The following is a 27069-nucleotide window of genomic DNA, read 5'->3' on the forward strand; positions in this document are numbered from 1 at the left end:
TGTCTCCTCTGCTGTAAAAAAAAACTATGCATGGGTGTGGGTGTGTTGATGTCGTATTGTAGTGTGGGTAAGCCTGTGATCGACTAGACGTGAGGTGAGGAATGTGTGGACGTCTGCCCTTGGTGGGGACTCCGCGGCCCTTATGTTGTGGGTGGAGTGAGTTCTCTGTGGCCGTTCACCCCGCGGAGTAGCGCTCATGTATATACCCGAGGTGTTAGGGAGAGGAGAATATAAATTTAGGTGTCCACTTGCGTGTTTACGTGCATGTAGGTGTGGCCGGGTACGGTGTGTGTGTGTGTGTGTGTGTGTGTGTGTGTGTGTGCTCATTCACGATACAGCCATCCTTTTACACCATAGTCAGGCAAAGGGCAAAATAAACCTAAAAAAGTTAAAGCATTTCTGAAAGAGCGAAGAACAGACTGTTTGGGAGGGTGGAGTGGGGCCGTGAGCCAGGGGAGGGGGCGTGGGCGTGGGTGGGTGATGTCAGGGTGATAAAGGTTCCTCCTCTTCCCCCGGCTGCCATCACGCATGCTTCCTTCACGCGGGACTCAAGTGTGTTCGTTATTCCTGTTTGGGCTTCATTAAAATGCAAATAAAATAATGAACGCGTCCACGTTAGTGCCTGCAGAGTGGTGGCCTTTACTTGTGTGGCCTTGGGGGGCGATGCAGCGTCTCCCCACCAGTGCAGGGCTTCAAGATTTTTTCCTCACATACATGTATATATATTTTCCCGAGGCGCAGAAATGTAATCATTATGGTAAAAAATGACACTTTACGGCGACAGACGCTCATAAAAAGGTGAGAAATTGTGCACATTATTTTTGAATGGCGACAGGCCAATACCGGGCCGAGTCAATTGCCTTTTAACGAACCTCTGACTCGAGTTCTTTGTTGTTTGCGAAAACAGTTTGGGAAAGCTCCGAAAAGGCTCGTTTTCCTTTAAATTAGGTTCACGGAAAGACTTACGAGAACTAAATGTGGATCACGTCTCATTAGTTTTACGTTTATAGCCTTTAAATACCAGCACTATTCCATACATAATAATGATATATCAATTGGACATTTAATCGAATGTCTTGAAGCAGACTCTTAAAAAAAAAAAAACTAAGACGCGTCTGCGTCCTCGGCTCACTGGCGCACGCAGTTGTTGTGCGCCAAGTCCCCCTCAGGCCTGGGTGTCTCCGGTGCTCCATTAATAAGAGCCACACGTTAACGTCAGACCGAGTACCATAAAAGGCGCCAGCACTCGTCCCTCTCCTTGTGTTCACGAGGGATCCACCGACACGAACTAAATCATCCTGGATCTGCACTACCCCAAACATTCCCGCTACATTCTCTTGCCTGAATCTCTTGTTCTTCCTTAATCTCCCTCCGGGGCAGTATCTTACTGCCTGTGCTCCTGGTGGTGCGCCAGACAGCATGCAAGGCGCCACCACCTTACATAATGTACGCCCCTCGCCGACCCGACCCTGGCCCTGAAGTGGCCGGCACTGGGGGCACCGCGGCGCACACACACACACACACACACACACACACACACACACACACACACACCAACCCCCTGGCAGAGTCTGACACTTGGAGGAAGTCTGGCGACATGTAAGTGCCTGTTGGGGTTACTGATGCACTCCCTCCTGATGCGCCAACTAAATAACCAAGAAAGTTTACGGGTTTTTTCCCCCTCCTTCCTTTTCATTCTCTCTGCTTCAGATTTATATTATCTTCGCTGGCATCATATTTGAAATTATAAATAAGTTTAGCATAATTCTCAAACCTTTCTGATTCAAAATGCAATGAACATAATTTTCCACACACACTAAAGCGAATACATTGAATAATTCACACACACACACACACACACACACACACACACACACACACACACACAGTTTCAGCCGTTGTCATGGGGGTTCTATGGTATGCCCGTCGCCCTTGTGTCGGGTCGCAGGGCAGCGGGGGAGGAAAAAGTGGCAAGACACCGAGGAAAGAAATAATCAGCGTTCACCAGGAACAATTATTATAAAGAAGGAAATAGTGGACAAGAATCGCGAACCAGTGAGATCATCTTACTTGTCAGCTTATATCTCTTAAGAAAATTTCCCGCTGTGCTGATGAAACGCTGCGTAGTAGGTATGAAAACATTGAACCAAGGAAACACGAGTTGGACGCCACCTGAGACCAATGGAAACAGACGAAGGGGAAAGAAACTGGCACAGCGGAGTGAAGAGAATGGAAAACAGGTTGTGCGAGGCCACGTGACCTTCACCTACGTATCTCGAACAGCCGGACATACCTGAGCTGTGACCGCAAAAGGTGACGTCAGCCTCTCCTCCCTCCCTTCCCGCCCTCCACTCCCCTCTTCCCGCACAACCCACATCCCTATTCATTCCTCAAGCCACCAACCGCAGCCCTCCGTCACCTCATGCCCTCAGCTCGCCCTTCTGTTGCTCTCCGGTATTTCTTTTTTTTATAGAGGTGTGTATATTCAATCTTTCTCACCGATCATAACTGTTCACTTACTTAACAGCTACGTAATACTTTCCCTCTTGGTTCGGTGAGGTGCAGATGTCTTAAGTCTCATCAAGGACAAAATTTACTATTATTTACCTCGTCAAAGCGAATTCTTTAACGATCATAAACCTTTACTATCCAGCTTCACATTATACGTAGTTCACAGTTGCTTATTAATTTCACCCGGTAAGCCTGATGTCATGCCTCACCATCCGGGCAATCACTCGCATCTCATTTTCAGCAAGTTCTATATCAAGACCTCTCGTCACTCCGCCTCGCCCTGACGTGACTTGCATCGCTCCTCAACGCTTTGTTAACTTTTGCGTAACATCTCAACAACCCCCTCTCCTTGTCCTTTCCTTTCCTCTCCGTATACTCTCTTTACACCTGCCCCGTTCTCTTCTCTACCCATCCTTGTTCAACACTCTGTTAACTTTTGCGTAACAACACCTTCACTACACGCCTACATACTTTACCAGCGTCTCCCGCCTCCTTGTTCTGTCCCTCTCCTTGTCCTTTCCCTATATTCTCTCTTATACTCTCTTTACACCTGTCCCCTTCTCTTCCCACCCTTGTTCAACTCTTTGTTAACTTTTGCGTAACCACCTTCACCACACTCCTACAGACTTGCTCATTGTCTCCGTTTCCTTGTCCTTTCCTTTACTCTCCTTATATTCTCTTTACTCCTGCCCGTTTATCTTCTCTTCCCATCCTTGTTCAACTCTTTGTTAACATTTGCGTAACAACAACGTAACCACACTCTTACATACTTCCCCAGCGTACCGCCCCTCTTTGTCCTTTCCTTTACTCTCCTTATACTCTCTTTACACCTGCCCGTTTCTCTTCTCTTCCCATCCTTGTTCAACTCCTGTTAACTTTTGCGTAACAACAACGTAACAGCACTCCTAGCAGACTTCCCCAGCGTCCCGCCCCCTCCTTGTCCTCTAATTACGCTCGCAGTACAAGGTAACAAACTTCATTTACCCTGCGTTTTAGATCTACACCTGCCCCTTTCTCTTCTGTCCCCTCTCTTTTCCCCATGCACTCTCCTACGTTTCTCTTCTCGCTTCAGCACGTTTCCATCAGCACGCCCTTCCCGTGGCTCGATTGTCTTCATCCCACGCCTCGTCCTTCCCTTATTCTCGCCCACGTTAACTCTGTTTCGCCTAAACTCTCACCCACACGAAGTTCAGACCCTCTCAACCTTGTTACTTCAGGGTGTTCGGCGAGCTGTCAGAAGTGCCAGTTCCTCAATTTCACACACACATAGGAAACGGCGCTGCAAAAATGCCACAAAAATTTTACCTGACTGACATGCGGAAGAACCTGCGTGAACCTTTCCGGCGTTACGCGGGCGTCAGCACCTGGAAAGTAGAGAAAAGCATCATAATATATTTTTTTTAAACCTACGAATTCGTTACACATGACCAAATTCTTAACTTGGTAACAATTCTTAAAGTAAACTAAATAATCGCAGACCTAGCATTTATCTTTATTTCGTCATCAATAGTAATACCAATTATATAACTGGATGCCAAACGACTCTTTCAGTTAAGTGACTCCTGTAGCGTGGATAAGCTGGCAAGTATGGCATGAAGACAACCCCCATCAGTGTTATTATGATGATGGGGAAACTGACAACCATCCTGAGAGGCACGAGCCGGGGGACAAACGAGGGGAAATATATGCTAGACTTTGAAACAATGGACACAGAGGTGGTGACGGTGGGAAGAGGTAGTGATGATGATGGTGGTGGTGGTGGTGGTGGTGTGTGGTCGCGACAATGACGTTGTTATGATGATGGTGTTGGTTGTGGGAGTGAGGAGAAAGACTAGCAGTGTGGAGGAGCATGGGAGTAGAGGAGCTAAGGGAAAGGGGAAGCAGCGTAGGTAAGGGCGCGTAGGGGAGGGGGTCGGGGTGCAGAGCCAGCATATTTCGTGGGGGCGGCACGGGAGGCTGGGGATGAAGCAACCAGCAGACTGTTGCATATACATTATGAACTTTAACGACTTGCCGCTAAGGACCATAATCCCTGATGGCGAGGGATTTGGGAGGGAAATAAAACTTAAAGCCGCTACTCTTTTTCCTAGACAAGATATCTTCCTCCAGCCGCTTCTCCCTCCTCCACTTCTTTCTTTTCCTCCTCTTCCAAGCTCCCCCCCTCTCTCTCTCTCTCTCTTTCTCTCTCTCTCTCTCTCTCTCTCTCTCTCTCTCTCTCTCTCCAGGGACGAGGTGCAAGACGGCATGCTCCTCTAGACTTGTCCCGACGTAACCATTAGGTGTATTGTTACGTGTGGAAGGAAACTTTACAGGATGTTGGCGGCAGAAATTACGGTCCCCGCCAGCTTATGCATTTGATCCGACGTTTGATGTGTGATGGAGGCGAGGCGAGGCGGGGCGGACCGGGCGTGGGAAGAGGCGAGGAATCTTCTTATGCGGATGGCTGACGAAACACATACGGGCTCAATTTGAGACGGATAGTAATATACGTTGAATGTTACATGAGTACGTCGACGTGAGCATAAGCAGGAGCGACAGTTTTGTGAGTGTGTGTGTGTGTGTGTGTGTGTGTGTGTGTGTGTGTGTGTGTGTGTGTGTGTGTGTGTGTGTGTGTGTGTGTGTGTGTGTGTGTGTGTGTGTGTGTGTGTGTGAAGTAGAGAAAGAGGAAGGCGGTAAGGATAAAACAGAACATGGCAGAGTTGTGGGAGAGGAAAGAATGTGAAAGGAGTGTTGGTGTGAAGGTGTAGATGTGTGCGAGGGTGGAGGAGCAAGTGTGGTGGATGTGAGGGAGTGGGCGTGAGGGTGTTGGGGCGTGGGTGGAGGCAAGGCCGAGTCTCGCGCATGACGAGGGAAAACAAAGACGTCGAGGGTGGAGTTTGTACCTCTTTACTACAAGCGTTTGTTTGCGCGGCGCAGACTACCGGAAAATTATCTTCTGTGTGTGTGTGTGTGTGTGTGTGTGTGTGTGTGTGTGTGTGTGTGTGTGTCTCTCTCTCTCTCTCTCTCTCTCTCTCTCTCTCTCTCTCTCTCTGAAGTGTATTGAACAGACTATACAAAAATGGCCCTAAAAATCAATATGAAAAACAATGACAAATCTGACACTGACTTTGTTCTGTTTTTTTCTCTCATACGTCAAGGACAACCCAAAAAATCTTCCTTGTCATCACGGGACGTTGGACTCTCGATATGATAGGAGAAAGTGGGGAACCAGCCCGCCAGTCGATCTGAAACCCCTTTGTAAACTGCACTTGTAAAGGGTGGCGTAGTGATGATTAAAGGTTGTTGCTGCTGTGGTTAAGTGGTGCTTCTGATGATGATGATGGTGGTTGTGGTGGTTATGGTTGAGACGAGTCGAAGGCCTGTCGTTACCTACCTCTACATGTATACTATTATTTCTTCCTGGCATACTGTTTTTCTTTTTCTTTTTTCATACGTGTGCGCGTGGTAGTACTCAGGTATGGAATGGAAATCCAGCTCCTCTACTGTCTCCAGAAAGTTTGCATTATTCATGTGTTCTTACCAAGACTAGGAAAGTGTGTACACCTAGCAATGATGTGTGTGTGTGTGTGTGTGTGAGAGAGAGAGAGAGAGAGAGAGAGAGAGAGAGAGAGAGAGAGAGAGAGAGAGAGAGAGAGAGAGAGAGAGAGAGAGAGAGATTCAGCGTGAGAAAGTGTGTACACCTAGCAATGATGTGTGTGTGTGTGTGAGAGAGAGAGAGAGAGAGAGAGATTCAGCGTGAGAATGAACACGTTGGTTGAGTTACAAAACGCAAACTCATGAGGAATTTTGTTGAATGGAGAGGTGACATCACGCCTCCCTGCCTCTCTCTCTCTCTCTCTCTCTCTCTCTCTCTCTCTCTCTCTCTCTCTCTCTCTCTCTCTCTCTCTCTCTCTCTCTCTCTCTCATCCCCCCCGCCACACACACACACACACACACACACACACACACACACACACACAATGATGGAATGTTCCTAAACGTGTCTCCCATTATGAAAGAAAAACGTGATACCGCAAATGAGAACAGGTAAACAAAAAAAAACATTAATATTGAAGGGGGTCTGGTAATGCAGGTACGGTATTGTGTGTGTGTGTGTGTGTGTAAATTCATCTCCCCCAATGTCACTTTCCAAAATACACAAAGTCAAAACCGAAATAAAACAGGCTTTCAAACGATCACCCGACACACACACACACACACACACACACACACACACACACACACACACACTGCAGAGTTTTATCGAATCCTCGCGTGTGTTATTTCGAGGATCTCGCTATTGCGTGGAGGCGATTCAGTACCAGAAGATTTAGAGGAAGGGATTGAAAATTTGATTTACGAAGGGACGGGGAAATAGGACCAAGGCGGAGGAGGAAGGTAATGAAGGTAAAGGGAGGAGGGGAGGAGGAGGAGGGAGGGACGAGGCGGTTGATAGACAAAGGGAGAGTGAGGAAAGAGCGGAGTGGAGGAAGGGTGATGAGAACGCGGTGGGATAGGAAAATGAAAAACAAACGGAAGAAATAGAAAGACGTAAAATAACAAAGGAAGAAAAGATGGAAGAAAGAGAAGAAAAAATATACACTGAGAAAATAGGAAGAACAAAAATGAGGGGTCAAATATTAAGACAAGGAAGTAATCAGTAAAGAAGAAAGGAAGGAAGGAGTAAGAAAAAAACAAAAAACAAGAAAGGGAGGAGGAGAAAATTGCTGGAGAAAGAAATGAAAGCTAAAATATTAGAATTACGAAAGAAGGAAAGAGTAAAGAAGAAAAAAGGGAAGAAAGAAAGAGGAAATGAGGTAGCAAAGGAGGAAGGATGGAAGGAAGGAAGGAGGGACTAAAAAAAATACATAAAAAAACAAAGATAGGAAGGAGAATTTGTTGGAGAAAAAAAAATTACGAAAGAAGGAAGGAGTATTAAAGAGAAAGAGGGAGAAGGAAGGAGGAGAGGAGACAAGGAAGGAGGCAAGGAAGATAATACTAAGAATATGAAGAAAAAAAAATAAAGAGAGGCGAGATAAATGATTGGAGAAAAACAAATGAAAGCAAAAACAGTGGAACTACGAAAGAAGGACTGAAGAAAGAAAGAGGGAAATAGGAAGGAGAGAAGAAGGAAGAAGGAGAGGAGGGGAGGAAGGAAGCAAGGAGCGAGCAGGTGGTGGCGCAAGTATGGAGAGGTGCAGGCTCCAAGGTCACACGTACCTCTGCCTTGTTACCTGTGCGGGTGTCTTCCTCCTCCTCCTCCTCCTCCTCCTCCTCCTCCTCCTCCTCCTCTTCCTCCTACCCCTCACTCTACCTTACTTCCTCATCTTTTTTTTTTCTTCCTTCAATTTTTATGATTAGTTTTTTTTTCATATCCTAAAGCTCTTTAAATCCCTTTCACCTCCTTTAGATATTTTGTTTATTTAGTTTTCATTTTCCGAGTATTAAATAAGTGAGGATTTTTATTTTTTACCTTATCATTCAGCATTCTCTCTCTCTCTCTCTCTCTCTCTCTCTCTCTCTCTCTCTCTCTCTCTCTCTCTCTCTCTCTCACACACACACACACACACACACACACACACACACACACACACACACACACACACACACACACACACACACAAGCCTGGAATACATAACAAGCATCGTAAATGGCTTTATCACAATTCTGGTATGCCGCGTGATACGAACAAAGCACCTCACACACACACACACACACACACACACACACACACACACACACACACACACAGACACACACACACACACACACACACACACACACACACACACATATACTCCTCACTCCCTTCTCCCCCCACACACACACACTTTTTTCCGGCGAGGATGTGTAGGTGTCGCCCTCCGGTAAACATCTCACCTCCGCGACGCAACACAATAACACGGAGGTGACGATACACAGCCAGGCATGCGGGGAGGCGCTCGAGAATATCATAAGGAAACAAAGGCGCGGGGAACGAGGAGCTGCATATCCTTCAAGCAGGGGAGGAAGTCTCTCTCTCTCTCTCTCTCTCTCTCTCTCTCTCTCTCTCTCTCTCTCTCTCTCTCTCAATCACTTACCACCTAAAAACAATTCATCAACAGCCATTCCATATTAAGCCTCGTCTCCTGTACTCACTCACTCACCCACGGACGAACAATGCCTGTGTGTGTGCGTGTGTGTGTGTGTGTGTGTGTGTAGGTTTACGGCCAGCCACTACCCTCCCTCAACAGCCGCTCCGCCCGGCCATCCCATCCCTTCGTCCGGCAACGTTAACTCTATCGCTGACACCGCACTGGACAGCTTGAATGGGCCGCCGCGGGGAAAGTCGCTTTAAATAGTGATCAATGCCGTCGTAAGTGCCCCTATCGCGTGACACTAAGAGGCTCTTCGAGGAGGTGGTCCACGTTTATGGGTGCGGAGGTGGGTAGTCGTGCGAGGAGGCGGTGGGTCTGCTACGACATGATTTAGAGAACAATGCATGGGAGGCTTCATGGTGTGCTGGGACTACGCAGCGCTCGGTAAAGTATACATGGTAGCACTACAAGGCGAGTTATGAGAGATTCTAAGCGTTAGGTATGACACTTGGCTGCTACTGGTGTTAAAATCTAGGGGTTGGACGCGCCGCACATGACTACCACCACATAGGAAAGACATCTTGAAGTTGTTGCCAACGCTTATCACTTATGAGTAAAGAGACAATACGCTGCTCATTGGATCACGCGAGTCTCCCTTTCTATATCAAACCATAATTTTTTTTTTTTCGTATTCACAAGCGGAAGGAGAGGGATTAGTAACATCAACAAGGAAATAACTCGGGACCAATTTAGAGACATTAATATTAAGGATGAACGAAGAGCCGTCGGTGCGATGCTATTTGAGTTCCCTGTGGCGGTGTTTTGTGCCGTGTGTCGACGTGGACATGAGCGTAAAAGCATAATATATTAGAGGCGGGGAAGCGCAAAACCATAAATAATTACCCTCGCCCCTCCTGCCATTACCTGCACGCACTTTACCTCATTCCGCCAATCAAGCAACATTTTACACGGCAGCCCATACCGTCCGGGGCTTCTAGGGGCAAACTCCGGGCAAACACTCAAAGCCAGACCAGCACCATGGCAAACACCGCGGCTTCTTCCTCCTCTTCCTCCTCCTCCTCCTCTTCCGCTTCCTCCTCTTCCTCCTCCTCCTCCTCTTCCTCTTCCTCTTCCTCCTCCTCTTCCTCCTCTTCTTCTTCTTCTTCCTCTCCTTCTCCTCCACTTCAGTATTTTTCTTCTCAATCTTTTATTTTCTCACTCTTCTTCAACATCCATATTTTCTTTCTTCACCATCTCCTGATACTCCACTTTCTCCTCCATCTTCATTTCTTCTTTCTCTTACTTCTCGCAGTCCACCAACTTCTTCATTTTATCTTTTACCTCCATTTTGTCCTTTTCCTACTCATCCTGTTCTTCATCCTTCTCCCCTTCCTCTTCCTTCTCCTCCTCGGACTCTTCCCATTCCTTCACCAATCTCTCTTCCCTCCTGCTTTTCCTTGACATTCTCTTTATCCCTGCTTCTTTTTTTTCTTCGCATTCAAAGTGTGAGATTTTAATTTCTGTATAAAGCTAAGCACGAACGTTGTATTTCCTGCGTAACATTTTTGTATTTCTGCAATAACTTTATTTCCGTGCCGCTCGTCTACACTAATGGGAAACTAATCATTTGTTGTTGTGTTATGCTGCCAAAGTATAAACGATTTTTTTCTTCTTCTAATTTCCACTCTATTAACGACATCAACCAAGTGTTTTCATGCGTGTCTTTATATATTTTACATTCATTATCTTTTAAACTTGTTTCGCAGAGGTAAATACATTCCTTTCCCCACCCTTCTTCACTACCTTCTCCTCCTCCTCGCCTTCATCTTTATTCTCCTTAGTCTTCTTTATCTCAACCACTTTCTCTTTAGTTCATACCTTGCCTTCTTTCCTCCTCCTCCTCCTCCTCTTCCTCCTCCTCCTCCTCCTCCTCCTCCTCCTCCTCTTCCTCCTCCTCTTTTCTTCACCTTCGATTCCTTTTTATCTTTCTCTTCCTCTTCCTCTTTTACCCGCAGTCGCTTCATTCAGAGACGCCCTCCTCTATGTTCAATCGTATTTCCCTGGCCTACTCTCCGCCTCGGGGTCAACACAATGATACAAAATGTCATCAGATCAAAAGGCGGTGACGGAGCGGCTCCCGGGAGGCTGAGGAAGGCGAGGGAGGCAGGTTAAGTGTGTGTCTCTTGAACACGAAATCAGGAGACAGGTTAAGGGGTAGGGTTGCCGGGGGGGAGGAGGGGTTGAGAGAGAGAGAGAGAGAGAGAGAGAGAGAGAGAGAGAGAGAGAGAGAGAGAGAGAGAGAGAGAGAGAGAGAGAGAGAGAGAGAGAGAGAGAGAGAGAGTTTTTTGGGAATATTTCGTCTTTGCACAAACACTGAAATATGCTACAAGGCACAGAAAACACGATAAACCCACTGCTCTCCATAAATATCGTATCGCTGGACATAAAACATTATAAGGCAAATACAGTCATATTATATTTCATCACAAACATGGACAAATATATATAGTACACACATATCATTCATTCACACTCGCCTCTGATTTAGCACACCCAAAAATGCGACACGTGGAAATTGAAGCTGAAATGAAAATAACAACGAGTGTAAAAATTTTATTTTAAAGGTAGAACGCTTGCATTCGTCCAGTGTAATGAATTTGAGCTGTATTTTAAAGACGTGTTATTTTGTCAGTAATACATTATAGCATAAAAATGGCAATGGAACAAAAACTTCCTGAAAGTCGATACATAATTTTTTTGGTGGCCACAGTTCTCCGGATCTAAAACAGAACTTTCTTTCTTTGCAGAATTGCTACGAGATGGATCGCTACCTGAAGGACGAGCCTCGAGTAAAAGGAGGACGAAAGCTTGGCAGCTGCGAGATCGATGCTTTCTACGAGGAGTTCACTCATGACTCTCAGGCACAACCGGTGCGCTTCTACACCAAGCTGGGGCGGTCCGTGAAGGGAGGCCGCAGTTCTCGCCTCCTGGTGAAGGTGAAGCCTGAGATCCTCAGCGCAGAATTCAACATCAAGCGGGAACATTATGACCGCGACAGCTGTGACAAGACAGACGACGTCGTTGTCAAAGACGAGCCTCTGGAGGACCTCGACGATCCACTGAGTCAAGATGATTTGTGTGGCTCAGAACGATCGCTCGATTCCGTGTCTGTGTCCTCTTCTTCCTCAGCCTCCTCCCTCGCCTCCCTGGAAGGTGACCTGGATGCCCCCAGCAGCGTGGGCGCCCAGAGCCCCACCCGCGGCCGGTCACTGGTTTCCTGGGCGTCATCAGAAGACATGGCGACGGACGCGCGACTTGAATCCGGAGCGCGACGCTCGTCAAGCACGTCGTTCTTCGGTGCGGCGAAGCTCCTCGCCGCCAAGTCAGCCCCCAACATACCCACCTTGACGCCGCCTTCCTCCCCGGAGACGTCGCCCGTCGCACACACACCTACGCTCCTAAAGGTTCACGCCCGCTCACAAGTGCCAAAGTATATCTCCTTCACCACCTCCTTGCCCCTCAAGACCAGTAACAACACCAACAGCAGTAATCTAACTCTGGGAGTTCGAGGCATGGTGGGCGTCCATCCGCGGGCGGCAGACACTTCCCCGGACGCCAAACGCCGGGTGCATAAATGTCTCTTCCCCGGATGTAAGAAAGTCTACACCAAGTCCTCGCACCTCAAGGCCCACCAGCGCACGCACACCGGTAAGTCCGTCAGTCTTCAGTCGTAGCCATTGTGTCGCAGCTAATGTATTTCAATATTATGTCCATGTTTAGCACACGGGCGGCGGCAGACGATGTTGTTCAGCGGTTCCAGGAACATCAACCATTATACTCTTTTGTCTCCGACACAGCGAAGCGAGGACGGTTTCATTTTTAGCTTCATTCCTAATATTTTGTTTTTCATCTTCAGTATACCCTTTAACGTCATTCTTGTCACTTCATTGCACACATTCTTCTTAGAAACTCATACGTTCACGGTTTCTTTTAAAGACTTATACATACAATACTCAAATATCATAGATAGCGGAGAGGGCTTTTTTTTGTGTATCTAATGATATAAGCTGGCATCGTTACTTTCCTTTGTTGACAATACGTATAAAATTACTACAGCAAAGTCGGTGATACACAAAGAATCTGGCATTCGCCCCATGAATACAGTATAAAAAACACAAACAGATAACTCGTCTCCTTACACTCTGGCGCCCTCTGGAGTGTATGAACAGTGACGGGAAGTCTTTTCCGGTCAGATGAAGAGTTCGGTTATTCCCAGTTGTCTGCTAAATCAGTTTCCACCGCTCCCTCGTCAGGCAAAAGTCTCGTCACAGTAAAGTGAGGGGCAGACGATCCATTTGCGTGGCAGCATCGAGGGAGAGTCGGTCCCCTCGCGCAACCCGGAACAGCCGACGTCCCTGCCGAGTTGTGATTCCGGTATGGATCCAGAATGAGATAAATTTCCATTATTCTGTCAGCCTGGCAATCCCGTGCGTGCCTGGAATGGGATTACTTGATTCCAGCCTCCTTGATTATCATTATTAATATGCTTGATGCGTTTGTTAAAGTATTGCCGCCATTACCGCGGGGAGACTTTACCGTGCATTCCCAGGCTTCCCAACTCCACCGCCTCCAGCTAAGTTACCATTATTGCCTCATCCTGAATCGATGTCCCAGAGTTTAAGGGCCTTGCCGGCAACTTAAGCGGTTCAGAAGCATGTAAGTCCTTTGCTTCCCCTTTCCGGCTTCCTCCCAAGAACCTAGTGGCAGAGCGCCCCGACCCCTATACCCTAATTAGACGACCTTTGGCGGTGGCAGGCCCCGTCGTGCGCCCTTCTGCCCCCCTCCGCCGCCGAGTCCTGGAGCGAGGGAGATGAGTTGTGGCGGACACGAGACTAACGGTCTGGAAAATTAGTCTGCTTGTCAGGGGGTCTCAAGGCTGTTGGAACCCGTCTGTTTTTGCCCCTCCCCGTTTTGGAATTTTTCCCTCCGTCTTCGGGGCGGCCTGGAACCTCATTAAATTACCGGGTGCAGCGTGTGGGCCATAAGTTACTGCCGCTGCGTTCGCCAGCTTGGCGTTCCTGTTCTTCACTGTTTTAGACTTACAAGAGACGACAGTAAAGAACGACCGCAAAAATTGCCTTGAACGACATACACTCCTTGCCCAACGACACCATAAATTAGTCATGATTAACGTCGCAGGTATGAGGCAAAAATGTAGCCGGCGCGCCGTGCTGGGGCTGTTGTTGTCGACGCAGCCAACACCAATTCTGCTCTTTTTCCAATGTTTGGGATTAGATTTTTAAAGGTCGCGGTAAGGTCGGGCAGTAACAGCCGGAGATCCCGTGTTTTTCACTATGGAAACACGAATTGCGTCTTTACCGACAGCCGCGATAAAGCCTACAATGGCGACCTGAGTTCACATTATAACAACTTCATCGATCCTTCACGTTCATATAATCGTAGGTCTGTCTTTCATGGTACTTAGGGCGGTAATTAGGGAACAGAGGGACTGCTGGTATAACACACATTATCGCGGTAAGTGCCTCTCTACTGCACCAGACGGCAGGGGTGAGCTGGGGCCTTTCTGCACGGGATATTACCGACCTTATGCCAGGAACCCAGAAAGGGCAAAATCCTCCCTCCGCCCGGACAATTGCCTATCAATTCAAGAGGTGACCTAATTTTTGCTCGCTTGGCCAAAGACTTTCGGGCTTGAATTGATGTTCCTCTGTAATGGTATTATGTTGGAAACTTGTATCAAGGAGGATTTTTGGGGGCCACGAGCTGCGCCCCGCCGGTCATAAGTTGCTTCCCCGCAGCCTTACCGTAGGGGACACTTAAGTGGTGTTCCTCCAAGTGGCTTGTGTGGCGATAGTCTGGGTTGTTTTACAAGGTTGTCGACAATTTTACTTGTTAAACATTGAGCTTAGCTATGTATTAGAGGAAAAAAATGCAAATTTTCCACGAATATAGACAATATACTTCTGATAGGGGAAAAAAAAAATCATGATTGCGAAATGTTTCAATAAGGTCAGCTCACGTAAAGTAAAGAAAAAGAGAACTGGAACCAGATAAGTAGAACCCCCCCACACACACAAACACACACCTGACCTGATCTGACCACCACCAAAAAGGTAACAGGATGGCTCGCCGCAGCCCGTGTCGTGTTTGGGTGTTCATCTCACTGTCTCCTCATCAGCCATTTATTGTCGGCGTGTTACCATCTTGCGCCCCACCGTGCACCCAGGGGGAGGCGGGAGACGAAGTGCCTCTGAAAAGCTAAATTAACTTCACCGTGAAATGGGTGATCCACGACCGGCTCTATTTTACCGCCTGAAGCCCACGAGTCCCATCCATTACCACTGGGTCTGCTGCTGCCGCTGCCGCCGCCACCCCATCACCACCACCACCGCCATTCTTAACACCACACGAAACTAAGAAAAATAAAAATTCTACTCGTTTATGTCGTTAAACACTCACGCGCCCACTTTGTCCTCCATGCACCAGGCTGAGATACATTTTATTACAAACGTAATAGCACACATTGTTTTAGACCGTGATAAACGTATCTATTCCCTTAAATTTAACACACACACACACACACACACACACACACACACACACACACACACACACACACACACACACACAAAAGCACTTTCCAGCAACAAGGAAGCAGAGGATGGTAAAAAATAAGTACGAATTATCAAGCGCTCGACTATCACGAGCCCTTCAGCCCGACACTAAGGATTCTCTCTCGGCCTGAGTGTGGGCTCGGCGGTGCTAAATTAGGTGATACAACGGCGGACTCGTGTTGGGCAAAAGTCAGGTAAGGTAAAGTCCTATTTGGCTTAAACTCCGCCAAAGAGAGATTTACCTTCCGTATTTGCCTTCCCATTCCAGTGTCTGGGGAAACATCCTTAATTAAGACTTCACCTGCGAGAGGGTGGCGGCGAGGGGGATGCGCCGAGAAGGGAAATGTAAAAAAAAGAGGTAAAGAGTGCGTGCATAAAACTGAGCAGATGTTGCCTTTACCGACCGTGTGTGTGTGTGTGTGTGTGTGTGTGTGAGGTCAAAACAAGCTCAAATATCAAATGAGAGGTCAAAGACATGTAACTTTAACAACACACACACACATACACACACACACACACACACACACACACACACACACACACACACAGATACAGTCGTTATACATGATAAAAACACAAAATAGGCCAAAGTAGTTATGTTGCTTTATCTGTTCCCTTGGCAGAGGATGCGTTTAATGCAAAGTAAGAGAGAGAGAGAGAGAGAGAGAGAGAGAGAGAGAGAGAGAGAGAGAGAGAGAGAGAGAGAGAGAGAGAGAGAGAGAGAGAGAGAGAGAGAGAGAGAGAGAGAGAGAGAGAGAGAGAGAGAAGAAAAAAGTTATTTTCGATGCTATATAAAATTGATGTAATGTGATTTTAAAGAAGATACAGAAACCCAAACTGAATCATGATTGTCGCGCTGACGGTAAAGTGAAGAGGGTGAGTGAAGCAGAGAAAGCATTGAGGGAGAAGGAAGAAAACGAAGCAAAGAAAATTAAGGCAGGGGGGGTTCGAACCATGGGACCACCAACAGTCAGTGACAGTGTTAGTTACCATGGAGGAGAGGCGGCATCGAGGCAGATACAGGGAAGGAGACTGTCAGTGAGGGTTGCGATCGTCAGGGAAAGGATTAAACTGCAGCAGAGGGTGGAAGGTCTGTGCTGGGGTTGATGGAAGGTGAGGACTATGATAACGATTCAGAAGACTAACACGAGCAATCCAGGGTCCATATTTTCAGACACTTTCAGCTCTCATAACAACCATTTCCAAAGGCCACAAAGAAGAGTAGTCGGGTTCTCAGGAGTGTTTTCCACGTTCATGGTGTAGAATCCTTGTCAAAATATCAATAGGCCCAAGTAACTACCCAAGTAACTACCCACAACCTCTACGAAGGCTGTATTAAAAGTGGGTGTGTAAGCCCCGAAAGGTTTTATAATATGGGTTCAGTACTCTCTAAACAACACTAATAACACCTAACAGACTTTTCCGAATAAACCGGAGGCCGCACACCAAGGAAATCTACAATGACATAAGTTTTGCTACAATTGGGCATGAGGAGGTAATTCTTCCAACCAAGGCTGATCAAAAGGGCAGAAGTTTGGGCGGAGTGCGTCAGTGAGCCTCACGGGGGAGCTGCTTTTATGGGGGCTGGGCCTCGTTCCCACACAAGTTTTAATGCCAATTTCTCGAACCAGTCTTAGGAGTTGTTCGGCTGCCAGGTCGGTGTTTCCTCTATGTGCGTGTTTGGGGTTTCCTTTTTTCGAGAGTTTGTGTGTTCAGTCGTGTGTGATGGATGTTGCTCGCCGGGGAGGGCGCTGGTCGGCAGGGGCGGAGGCTGATGAAAATTTGTTGAGGGAGAAAAAAATCAGAGACGCTCGAGTATTTTTGGAACCGGAGTAGAAAAAAAAAAGTTTCAATAGAGTCCCGCAGAGGCCAAGGTGAAGGTGTGCCTGGCTCAGGTCCTCCAGATGCAGGTCATCTCGAAGCGTTTACCCACTACCTTGTCTTGTCACCTGAAGATGTTTCATTGAGGAAGAGGAAGCGTCACTCCGCATCAGATACTAAGATTTTGCTTTGTTGAACAGTTGATCACCCACGGCAAGCCATCCAGAACACAAATCCCATATTCATTTGCTTCTGATTTCTAATGAGAACTAATGGAGCCTTTAACAAACTGATTTGAATTAGCTATAATTTGATCACGTACTTTTTTCATTAATGACTAACCGTTCAGGGGCGGGGAAAGGGATTCAGACCTCCCCTTAAAAATAAGAAACTTGTATCAGCTTAACCAGATGCAGCAGAAATAGTTACGGGGTTAAAAATATCTGAATGAATTTGGGGAACTTTTGTGAGTGTGGAAAACTGCAAGGCAATAGACACTGTGCATGTAGGAAGGGAAGGCAATGAGAAGTGAAAATACAACACAGTAAAATCAAGTGAGAGGAAATAAGGTAAATGAGAGTAATGTGGGATGTGGGATACAGTGAAATGCTTAGCGAGGGGAAAGCAAATGAGACTGATAAAGTAGTATTGAGCCAGGGGGAAGTACGAGGCAAGGAGGTAACAGGATGATATATAATACGAAAACACGAAATAAACTCAAGGCAGAGAAAATTGTACTGAAAAAAAATTACAAAGAAGAAGGGAATGAGACAAATGTGAGGCAAAGAAAAGGAGATGGGAAGCGAAAAGGAAATATAAACAAAATAGGAGTGAAAAGGGGCAGTTAGGGGTGGAACAGAGGAAGAGGACGAGAAGGATGAGTGAGTGATGAGAAAAAGTAGAGGTAATACATGGTGGTGAAGGAGGAATAAAGAGGAGGAGGGTATTGTAGGGAAGGAGAGTGATTTAGAGAGGAAATAAAGTTGAGGCCAGTTTAAGGGAGAGAGGAAGGACAAATGCAAGGGAAAAAGAGTAGTGTAAAGAAAAAGGAAGAGCCAATACAGGGGAAAGGAAGAGGGTCACGGTAGGGAAGGAGAGTGATTTAGAGAGAAGAGAAAGTGTGAGGCCATTTTAAGGGAAAGAAGAAGGAGAAATGCAAGGGAAAAGAGTACTGTAAAGGAAGAGAAAAGGAAGAGCCAATACAGGGGAAAGGAAGAGGGGCACGGTAGGGAAGGAGAATAGATTAGAGATGAGATAAAGGAAGGGCCAAGGTGAAGGGAGAGAAGTAGAATTGCAGTGAAAGAGGTGTAGGGTAACTATATTTATGCTACGGTCCTAGGGTTGACAATGACTGTATATAGACGATTCATATTTGGGGAGCTACTCTTCAAATACTGCTGCCGTCTAAGGGTTAAGAATAGGAGTAATATCTGTAAAACTATAAAGTAGTAAAGAATCTAGGGGACGATACAGGATAGAGAAGGAGAAGGAAGACAGAGGAAGAGGGCACTATACGAAAGAAAAATAGATTAGACAGAAGAAATAGTATGGGGAAAGGACGAAGCAAAGAAGTAGAATAGCAAGGAAAGAGAGTGTAAGGTAAGGTAGGTATGAGACGATACATGAAAGAGGAGGATGTGCGTGGCATGCAGGGGAAGAGGGTAGAGTAAGGAAGGAGAATAAATTGAACAGCAGAAAATAAATAGGGGAAAAAGAGGAGGGAGGGAAGTAGATTTGCAGAGAAAGAGAGAGTAGGGTAGGAAAGAAGGTAGGGGACGACGCAGGGGAAAGGAGGAGGAGGAATAATGCAGAGGAAAAGGGTACTAGAGGAAAGGAGAATAGATTAAAAAAGGAGAAGAAGTAGAATTGCAGGGAAAGAGGTTGTAGGGTAAGAAATGTATGGGAGGATGCAGGGGAGAGAAAAAAGAAGAGGAGGAGGAATGCAAAGGGGAGGAGAAAGGAGAATAGATTAGAAAGGAGGAAAGGCTGAACTGCAAGGAAAGGGGGAATAGGGTAGGAAAAGTGTGGGAGGATGCAGGGAAGAGAAGGAAGAGGAGGAAGAGGAATGCAAAGGGGAGGTGGCGTAGTAGGGGAGGAGGCTCAGGCATTGCTCAGGACACCCTCAGGACCTCAGGGAACAATATAACGCACGCTACAAATTCTGCCTCGACGACTATGATAAATGAACCACCTGTCTGACCTCCTCCCTCACCGCCCCCCCCCCCCCCGCGCCCCCCCCACCGGTGGTCTGCTGCATCAACCCTCTCTTTCCCTAGTGCTTAACTTTACGCGACTCTTTTCCTCCCCCTCTCCAGCCCTCTTTTTTTTTTTTGTCTGCTTGTCTGTCTGTCTGTGTCTGTTTATCTGTCTGTTTGTATGTCTTTTGTCCATAAAATTACGTTTGTCTCTCTCTCTCTCTCTCTCTGGTAATTAACTTCTAACGCTCATTTTCATTCACAGTTAATCCTAATTAAGTCCATGCAGCAGGGAATAATATTATTACTTCATCTTAATCTTTCGAGACTTTGCTCGATTTTATTTCTACTTTTAATGAAAAGCTTCTCTTAATGATTTATCGGCAAACTTAAAGTTATGTCCATCCCAAACAATACGATTTAGTCTATTATTAAGGTGTCGCTGATAAAGCTTCTCGTTCTTCACACGGAACGGAACTGCAGACCAAATAAATGAGACGAAAATATTTATATGTTAATTTGATTCAGGAAACGGATCTTAAGAACCTTAGTATTAGGGAAAAGTATATAAAGATAAGACACCAGATGAGATGAATTTTATGAAAAGTAAATCTGGCCTTCCAATCCCTGCTGAATCTGGGAGAGGTTTAAAGTGGAGAATTAAAGTGGCGCAGCGCCGTGAGGGCAAGCACAGTGGGAGTCCGCCGCGAGTTCAGACCATCGAGACATAGCCCCTTTCCGATCCCTTGGCTGGGCTGCACCGAACAGTCGTACTACGTGTCGCAGCCCCAACGAAACATTGCCGCACATACCTCGCCCTGTTTCCGTCCCTGCCGCCGCGGTGCAGGGTCTGGCGTGCGGCAGGGGTGTTTTCCGTTGCCGGGTGGATTGTTCCGGACCGTGATGGCCCTTACGAGTAGACTCAGTAGAGGTAGCAGGAGTAAAATAATTAGTAGCGAAATGGTGGAAGGAGCAGGAGTAACAGCAATTAAGTAGTAATAGTAGTTATAACAGTAGAGGTAGTAGTAGTAGTAGTAGTAGTAGTAGTAGTGGTGGTGGTAGTAGTGTTAAGTCGTAGTATTAGCAGCAGTAGTAGTAGTAGTAGTAGTAGTAGTAGTAGTAACAGTAGCAGTAGTAGCAAAAGTCGTAGTTGTAAAAGTAGTTGTAGTAGTAGTAGTAGTTGTAACAGCGGCTCCATCAGCGGCAACAGTGGCGGGGTTATTAGTATTGGTGGCAGCGTAAGTGGTGTCAACACGCCTCCAATAATGATTCATTTGTCGTGCCGTATCATGTTGCTGTTGGTAAAAGCCAACAATTAACTCTGCAATTAGTGGTAGTTCGATATTTTTTGCCCACAACATAATCCTCGATACGTATAACTTTCCTTTAGCATAAATTTCACAATATTGATAGCACGGCGCGGCAATTCATGAGAAAAATAACAAGCCACTGCAGTACAATTTGCTTGTTCACACTCAACAATGAAAAATATCAACAAAACATAATTTCCGGATTAAGGACATCAAGGAGACTCACTCTTACTCTTGCAGCAACGTTTTAGTAAAGTGGTAACATGTATATCAAAATTTTATCCAAAAATTGACGGGTCGGTGAACAAAAGCAATGCACTAGCGAGAAGCAAACATGGAACGATAGTGTTGTGACTGTGATGATATATATATGAATGACTGGTTCGTTGATGGTCTGAGTGGTAATAGGTCAGTTTCTGGTGGTGGTAGTGCAGCTGGTGGCAGTGGGGATGTTGGTAGAGCTAATGGTGGTAGGGATAGTGATGTTAGAGAGGGTGGTAGTGGAGGTGAGAGTGATAGAGGCAGTGGTGGTAGAGATGGAGGTAGTGGGCAAAGTAGTAGTGGTGGTGGTGATGTTAGTGATGGTTAAAGTGGTATTGATAATGGTGTTGATGGTAATGGTGATGTTAGTGATGGTTTAAGGAGTATTGATATTGGTGGTGTGGTAATGATGATGGTAGTGATCGTTTAGGTAGTATTGGTACTGATGGTGGTGGTGGTAATGGTAGTGACGGCTTAGGTGGTGATGGTACTGGTGGGTGGAGATGGTGGCGTGGTAGCATTGTAGTAGCACTGCAGACTCCCCGTTCTTCTCTTCCTCCCAACCTCCCCCTTCCCCCTCGACGCCTCAGCCCCCATCTGTCTAAACACTGTAACTTTGATAATCCGCAGTGAAGCCTCTTGATCCCCAAAGAACGTTTCCCTCACCCTCTCTCCCTGTCTTTGATTTTTTTTCTCTCTCTCAGAACTTAAGACTCTACACTTTCTCGGCACTCTTCCCTCTTTCCCGTGTGTCGCTCCGCCTCCCTCCGCTGCAGCACCGCCCTGCCACACTAACACCCCAGCAACACATGCCCGCGCCTCCTGTTCACTCTAAGCGTAGCGAGGGTGACGTGTACTCTCTCGTGAAGTCGCTTTGTTGTTTTGTTTTTTCTTCGTCTCGTTAATTATATATGATTAAAATTTTAGTAATAATAGGAGTAATGCATTGGTGAAAATAACAATAACAATACTTATATCAATAATAATAGTAATAATAATAATAATAATAAAAATAAGAAGAAGAAGAAGAATAAGAATAATAATAAGTATAATAATAATGATAATGATAATAAAAATAATTATTATAATACTAAAAATAATTTCACTATTGTAGAAAAATTATTATTATACAATTATTATTATTATTATTATTATTATTATTATTATTATTATTATTATTATTATTATTATTATTATTATCATCATTTATCATTACCATTCGATTTTTAACATTACTTGTATTGTTATTATTATTAACTGTATTATGTTTTTATTATTTTAATTGTTATTATTATTACCATTATTATTATTATTATCATTATTATTATTATTATTATTTTATTATTATTATTATTATTATTATTATTAAAATTATTATTATTATTATTATTATTATTATTATTATTATTATTATTATTATTATTATTATTATTATTATTATTATTATTATTATTACTATTATTATATTTATTCTTATTATTATTAATATAATTACTTTTATTATTATTATCATCATTATTATTATTTTCATTATTAGTATTAGTAGTATTAGTATTAGTATTAGTATAGTTATTATTATTATCATTATTATTATTATTATTATTATTATTATTATTATTATTATTATTATTATTATTATTATTATTATTATTATTATTATTATATATCATCATCATTATTAATATCATTATTATTATTATTGTTATTATTATTATTATTATTATTATTATTATTATTATTATTATTATTATTATTATTATTATTATTATTATTATTATTATTATTATTAATATCATTATCATTATTATTATTATTATTATTATTATTATTATTATTATTATTATTATTATTATTATTATTATTATTATTATTATTATTATTATTATTATTATTATTATTATTATTATTATTATTATTATTATTATTATTATTATTATTATCATCATTTTTACTTAATTATTATTATTTTAATTATAAATTTTCAAGATAGTGTTCGTACAATAACATCGTTAAAAATATTGCAATGACACTGATCATAAAAATCAGTTATTTTTGTTATTATTGTTATCAGTTATTATTACTGTTAACACTATCGTCACTATTATTACAAATAATAATAATTATTACCGCCGCAGTATGTATCATGGAAATTACCGGCTCACACTCCATTAGCCGCCCCGGCACACGATAGCTTCCCTCGCCACATTGTTCATTTCTGTGTTCGCTTCCCAAAAGTGTTCGTTCCGGCTCAGCGTCTGAATTTGATGGCTGCAGGATACGAGGGGGAACACAAGGAAGGGAAGGAGAGGAGAGCCTTGCTAAGTGCAACGGACCACAGGACGGGAACATACGAAAAGTCGACTTAGCCAAATTATTTAAAACACTTCTTCAACATGGGAAACTGACGGGAAAACAACGGGAAGGACTCTCATGTATGATAAAATAAGAACTTTAAAGTTAACCGTATCTCCCACTCGCCGAGATCTGCGGAGGGCCGGAGCGGCCTACCCTGCCGGGACCCGCCTTGTCTTACGCCCCCGCAAAAATCCCCGCTTCGTTACGCCATAACATCCCTCGTTAATTGCGCGGGTAATGGTCCCAGCCGCACCTCCCCAACTTTTACTGACTTTATCTTTATTTTCCATTTTCCCCAAAACACACTTTAGTCTATTTCCAGCGTAGAAAAAATAGCGTTCCCTCCCCCCTTTGTCGCACCCCACGAATGTAAACACGTGTGTGCATATGTGTGTGTGTATATATATATATATATATATATATATATATATATATATATATATATATATATATATATATATATATATATATATATATATATATATTTATTTATTTATTTGTGTGTGTGTGTGTAAGAGAGAGAGAGAGAGAGAGAGAGAGAGAGAGAGAATGCAGAGGCAAGAATAGAGACAAATAAAGGAATCAAGCGAGAACTCTCCTGACGAAGAGCCAGGCGGCAACGAGCGCAACCACCAGCACCAGACCCGCCAGCACACGCCATGGCCGGCGTGGAGACCCACTGGCTGGGGACGGAGGGCTACTGGGCATCTTGTTGATCTGTCCCAATATCTTCAAGATTTTTAGGAGCGTACTAAGGTCATCAAGATGCTTAGCACTCTTCTCAGTGAGGTCTTCACGATGCTTAGAACAGAGATAATCTGTTGAGGACGAGCCGGTGGTCTTGCAACTGCTGCTATTTTCCGGCAACGCATCGGAGGACGCCTGGTCGTACATGAGCCTGGCCGTGGCAGGCACTGGCGCCTCCTGCAGCCGATCTGTCGATGACTCCATGTGGGACATTGTAAAAAATATAAAAAAAACAATGATTTATATATGAAGGAATAAAGGAATTAGGTTTCCTTGGTTGACGAGATCTGGCCTTCAAGTGGAGCCTCCCCGACTGAGTGCATCTTGCTCGTGTATCCATGTGTTATAGCTCGCCATGGCTGCCTCAAGCTCGTCATAGTCTCTTGTTTTGTCTATAGGTATTTCCCAGTGTTCTATTAGCGGCAGCTTCCTTCGTCAGTTTTCTTGGTTTCATGTTACTCTCCAAGGCCTCCTCATAATGTACCATTTTTGTTCTTCAAGTTCCTTACATCTGGTCTCTCCGCAGTGTTGACAAATGAGAATGTGACGTGCGGCTCCTCCAGCCATGTGCTCAGTCCTTCATTCAGTGGCACATGTTGAAATGTTGCCTCACCGTAAAATAAGATACAAATAATTAATGACTACTCACTTTACTGGACAGTCGTAAGGCTCCATGGAGCATTAATATCAACAGTGTTCCTTTTATTGAAAATGTTTCATGTTATGTCTATAAATTCTAAAACTTACCAGAACAAAATAACATGAATTTCAAAGCAGAGAGAAGAAAAAGAAGAGAGAGAGAGAGAGAGAGAGAGAGAGAGAGAGAGAGAGAGAGAGAGAGAGACGAGAGAGACGAGAGACGCGAAGGGACTGTAAAAGGCCCAAGCGACACTGAGAACAATATGAGTGGAACAAAAAGCTGAGGTGGAACAATGGAGGAGAGGGGCGCTGTAAGTGACTAACTGGCACCATTTAACAGCCTAAGTAATTACTTGAACACAACGAGAGGGATGCTCGCTGCCAAGGAGACGGCGGGAGGGAGGCTGCGGGGGAAGAGGGAGGGCAGGAGATTAAGGAAGTAGACGTGAGGAAAATGAACGGATTACCAAAGGAGACAGAAAAAAACATCTATCAAAAAAAAAATCATGGAGGCTGTACAAAGGTATGGTTTGGGCAGAGCAAAAAGCTATGAAAGAATACATTTTATCGTCAGCCTATGTAGTGTGACGGCAAAACATAGGCCTTTTCCATGCACTTTCATTCGTTTCTGTTAAATTTACTCTGCTCTGTGCCTCTTGTCTACAATTCTGAGGCAAACGTTCCGTCAGCTTTTTAATTTCCTCTCACTAGCCGCTCCACGCCCTCCCGCTGGGACTTCTTTTGTCCGTTACACTCGGTCTGTCATTCTTTCTATTCATCTGTCTTCCGCTCTCTTACATTATATGCCTTGACCATTACAATTTCTTGATTTAGATTGTTATTTTATGTAACTTATATTTGTCCCTTCTCTAATCCGTTTGCAGGTTTTTATTTTTCTCATCCCTGATTGTGACACCCAGAACTGATCTCCCCATCCTTTATACTGCACTTATCAATTTCCTTTCGAGGGACTCGGTCATTGTCCCTGCCTCTGATCCATATGTGGCAGCAGGGAGAACACAATGATAAAAATTATGCTTCAACCACAACAGGATATTTTCTGAAAGCACTCCAGCAAGTCTGTTTCTGGTGCTTCATTTTGGATGGCTATTTGTTTGAGTAATGCGTAAATGATGAACTTCACTTTAGTCTATATTATCGTTAGCCCTATTTTTGACTCCCTGTTTTGTTCTCCTGTCATATGTTGCAGTTCACCACTATTTTCGCTGGGCACGTATATATGTATGTATATATGTGTGTATACATGTATGTGTATATCAGGGGTAGGCGGTGGCTAAGTGGTCGGCGTGCTGGATCGGTGTCTTGGAGGATCCAGGTTCAAGCCCCGCCCACCGATATAAGCTGTTGTAAATAGTATTCAGTAATCGCCGAGTGACCTAAAACTACTCACACGTTGTCCTGATGACCACCTATCTATCAACCCGGGCTCCAGTGAAACTCTCTAAAGAAGATCATGTTGAGCTCCGGGGGGCAGCAATAGCCAAGCAAGAATGGCCACAAAAAAAAAAAACTTGCCAGCACCACTAACGGGCTGGGGCAGATCAACAAGCCCCATCATGATATCCCACCGATGCTATAGGCCGTGAAGCCTTGCAGTGCGGCGCTCTAACCGACTGAGCTACCGGAACCCTTTTTTTTTTTGTGTGTGTGTGTGTGTGTGTGTGTAAAACTCACGCCTGAGGTAGACATGGCGGCTATTTTCGGCGTTCATTTTCCTGACGCTGCTCCGCTGGTTGGGTTGCTTTGTTCAACTTCCATTCAATATTTGCTTCCAGTATCCGAGAGGTTGCCTGCGGACGAGCGCGGCGCCCCGAGGGGTGTTGTGTATTCTTGGATCGAGTTCTCTGATGCGTTTACTCCAAGACAAGTTAATGATCAGCAACACTTGCTTGCCTACCCTCGCTTCGCTGCTTGCTGGCAGGGGAGCTTGCAGTCAGTGTTTGTTTTAGTTTTGTTAGCTTGCTTGGACCTCTTTGGATGGTTCATTTATCCTACAAAATCCTTAAACTTAATCTTTGCTACTAAGTCATACAACATTACTGATCGGTTAGTGAATGCCGACACCTCTTTCGTAAGAGTTAATATATTACATCTTGTCGAAATGAGATAATATCAGGAGTTTGTATGTATAATCTTCCTCCACGTAAGCAGACGCCTGTGTGCACACAAACACGAACCCTGCCCTCCTCACCCCTTTGGTCCCTCCCATCCCCATCCCACTCTTCCCTTCTTCCTCCCTCCCTTCCTCCCTACTCACACCTGCGTCCAAATGGAAGAGGGCTTAGCCAAGGGCGCGTCCGAACCAATAAAACATGGATGCGTCTGCTGCCGGGTGCATTACAGTGATGCCAATTTAAGCTCCAGTTTGAAGATTTTTGCGAACGGCACTCGGGTTTACTGGCGATTAGTCTGGGTAAGCGGATCACGGGCCCCACACGCGCCGGCCGCCCTCACCTGCTGTGCTCACCTCCAGGGACGCCGCTCGGAGGGAGGACCCGAGTGCTAACTTTGGGGGAG

General features: G+C 44.9%; 1 protein-coding gene across 1 annotated transcript in view; it reads left to right on the forward strand.

The window, feature by feature from the left end:
• The window catches only part of LOC126999016 (Krueppel-like factor 6), a 189021-nt gene that overhangs the window by 118849 nt on the left and 43103 nt on the right, over positions 1 to 27069 (forward strand). Inside the window, exon 3 of the mRNA XM_050861338.1 lies at positions 11376 to 12276. Coding sequence (XP_050717295.1) covers positions 11388 to 12276 — 889 coding nt within the window. The 5' untranslated portion in view covers positions 11376 to 11387. The remainder of the gene's footprint in view (positions 1 to 11375; positions 12277 to 27069) is intronic.

Source organism: Eriocheir sinensis, chromosome 15 (assembly GCF_024679095.1).
Source record: "Eriocheir sinensis breed Jianghai 21 chromosome 15, ASM2467909v1, whole genome shotgun sequence".
Classification (NCBI taxonomy): Eukaryota; Metazoa; Arthropoda; class Malacostraca; order Decapoda; family Varunidae; genus Eriocheir; species Eriocheir sinensis.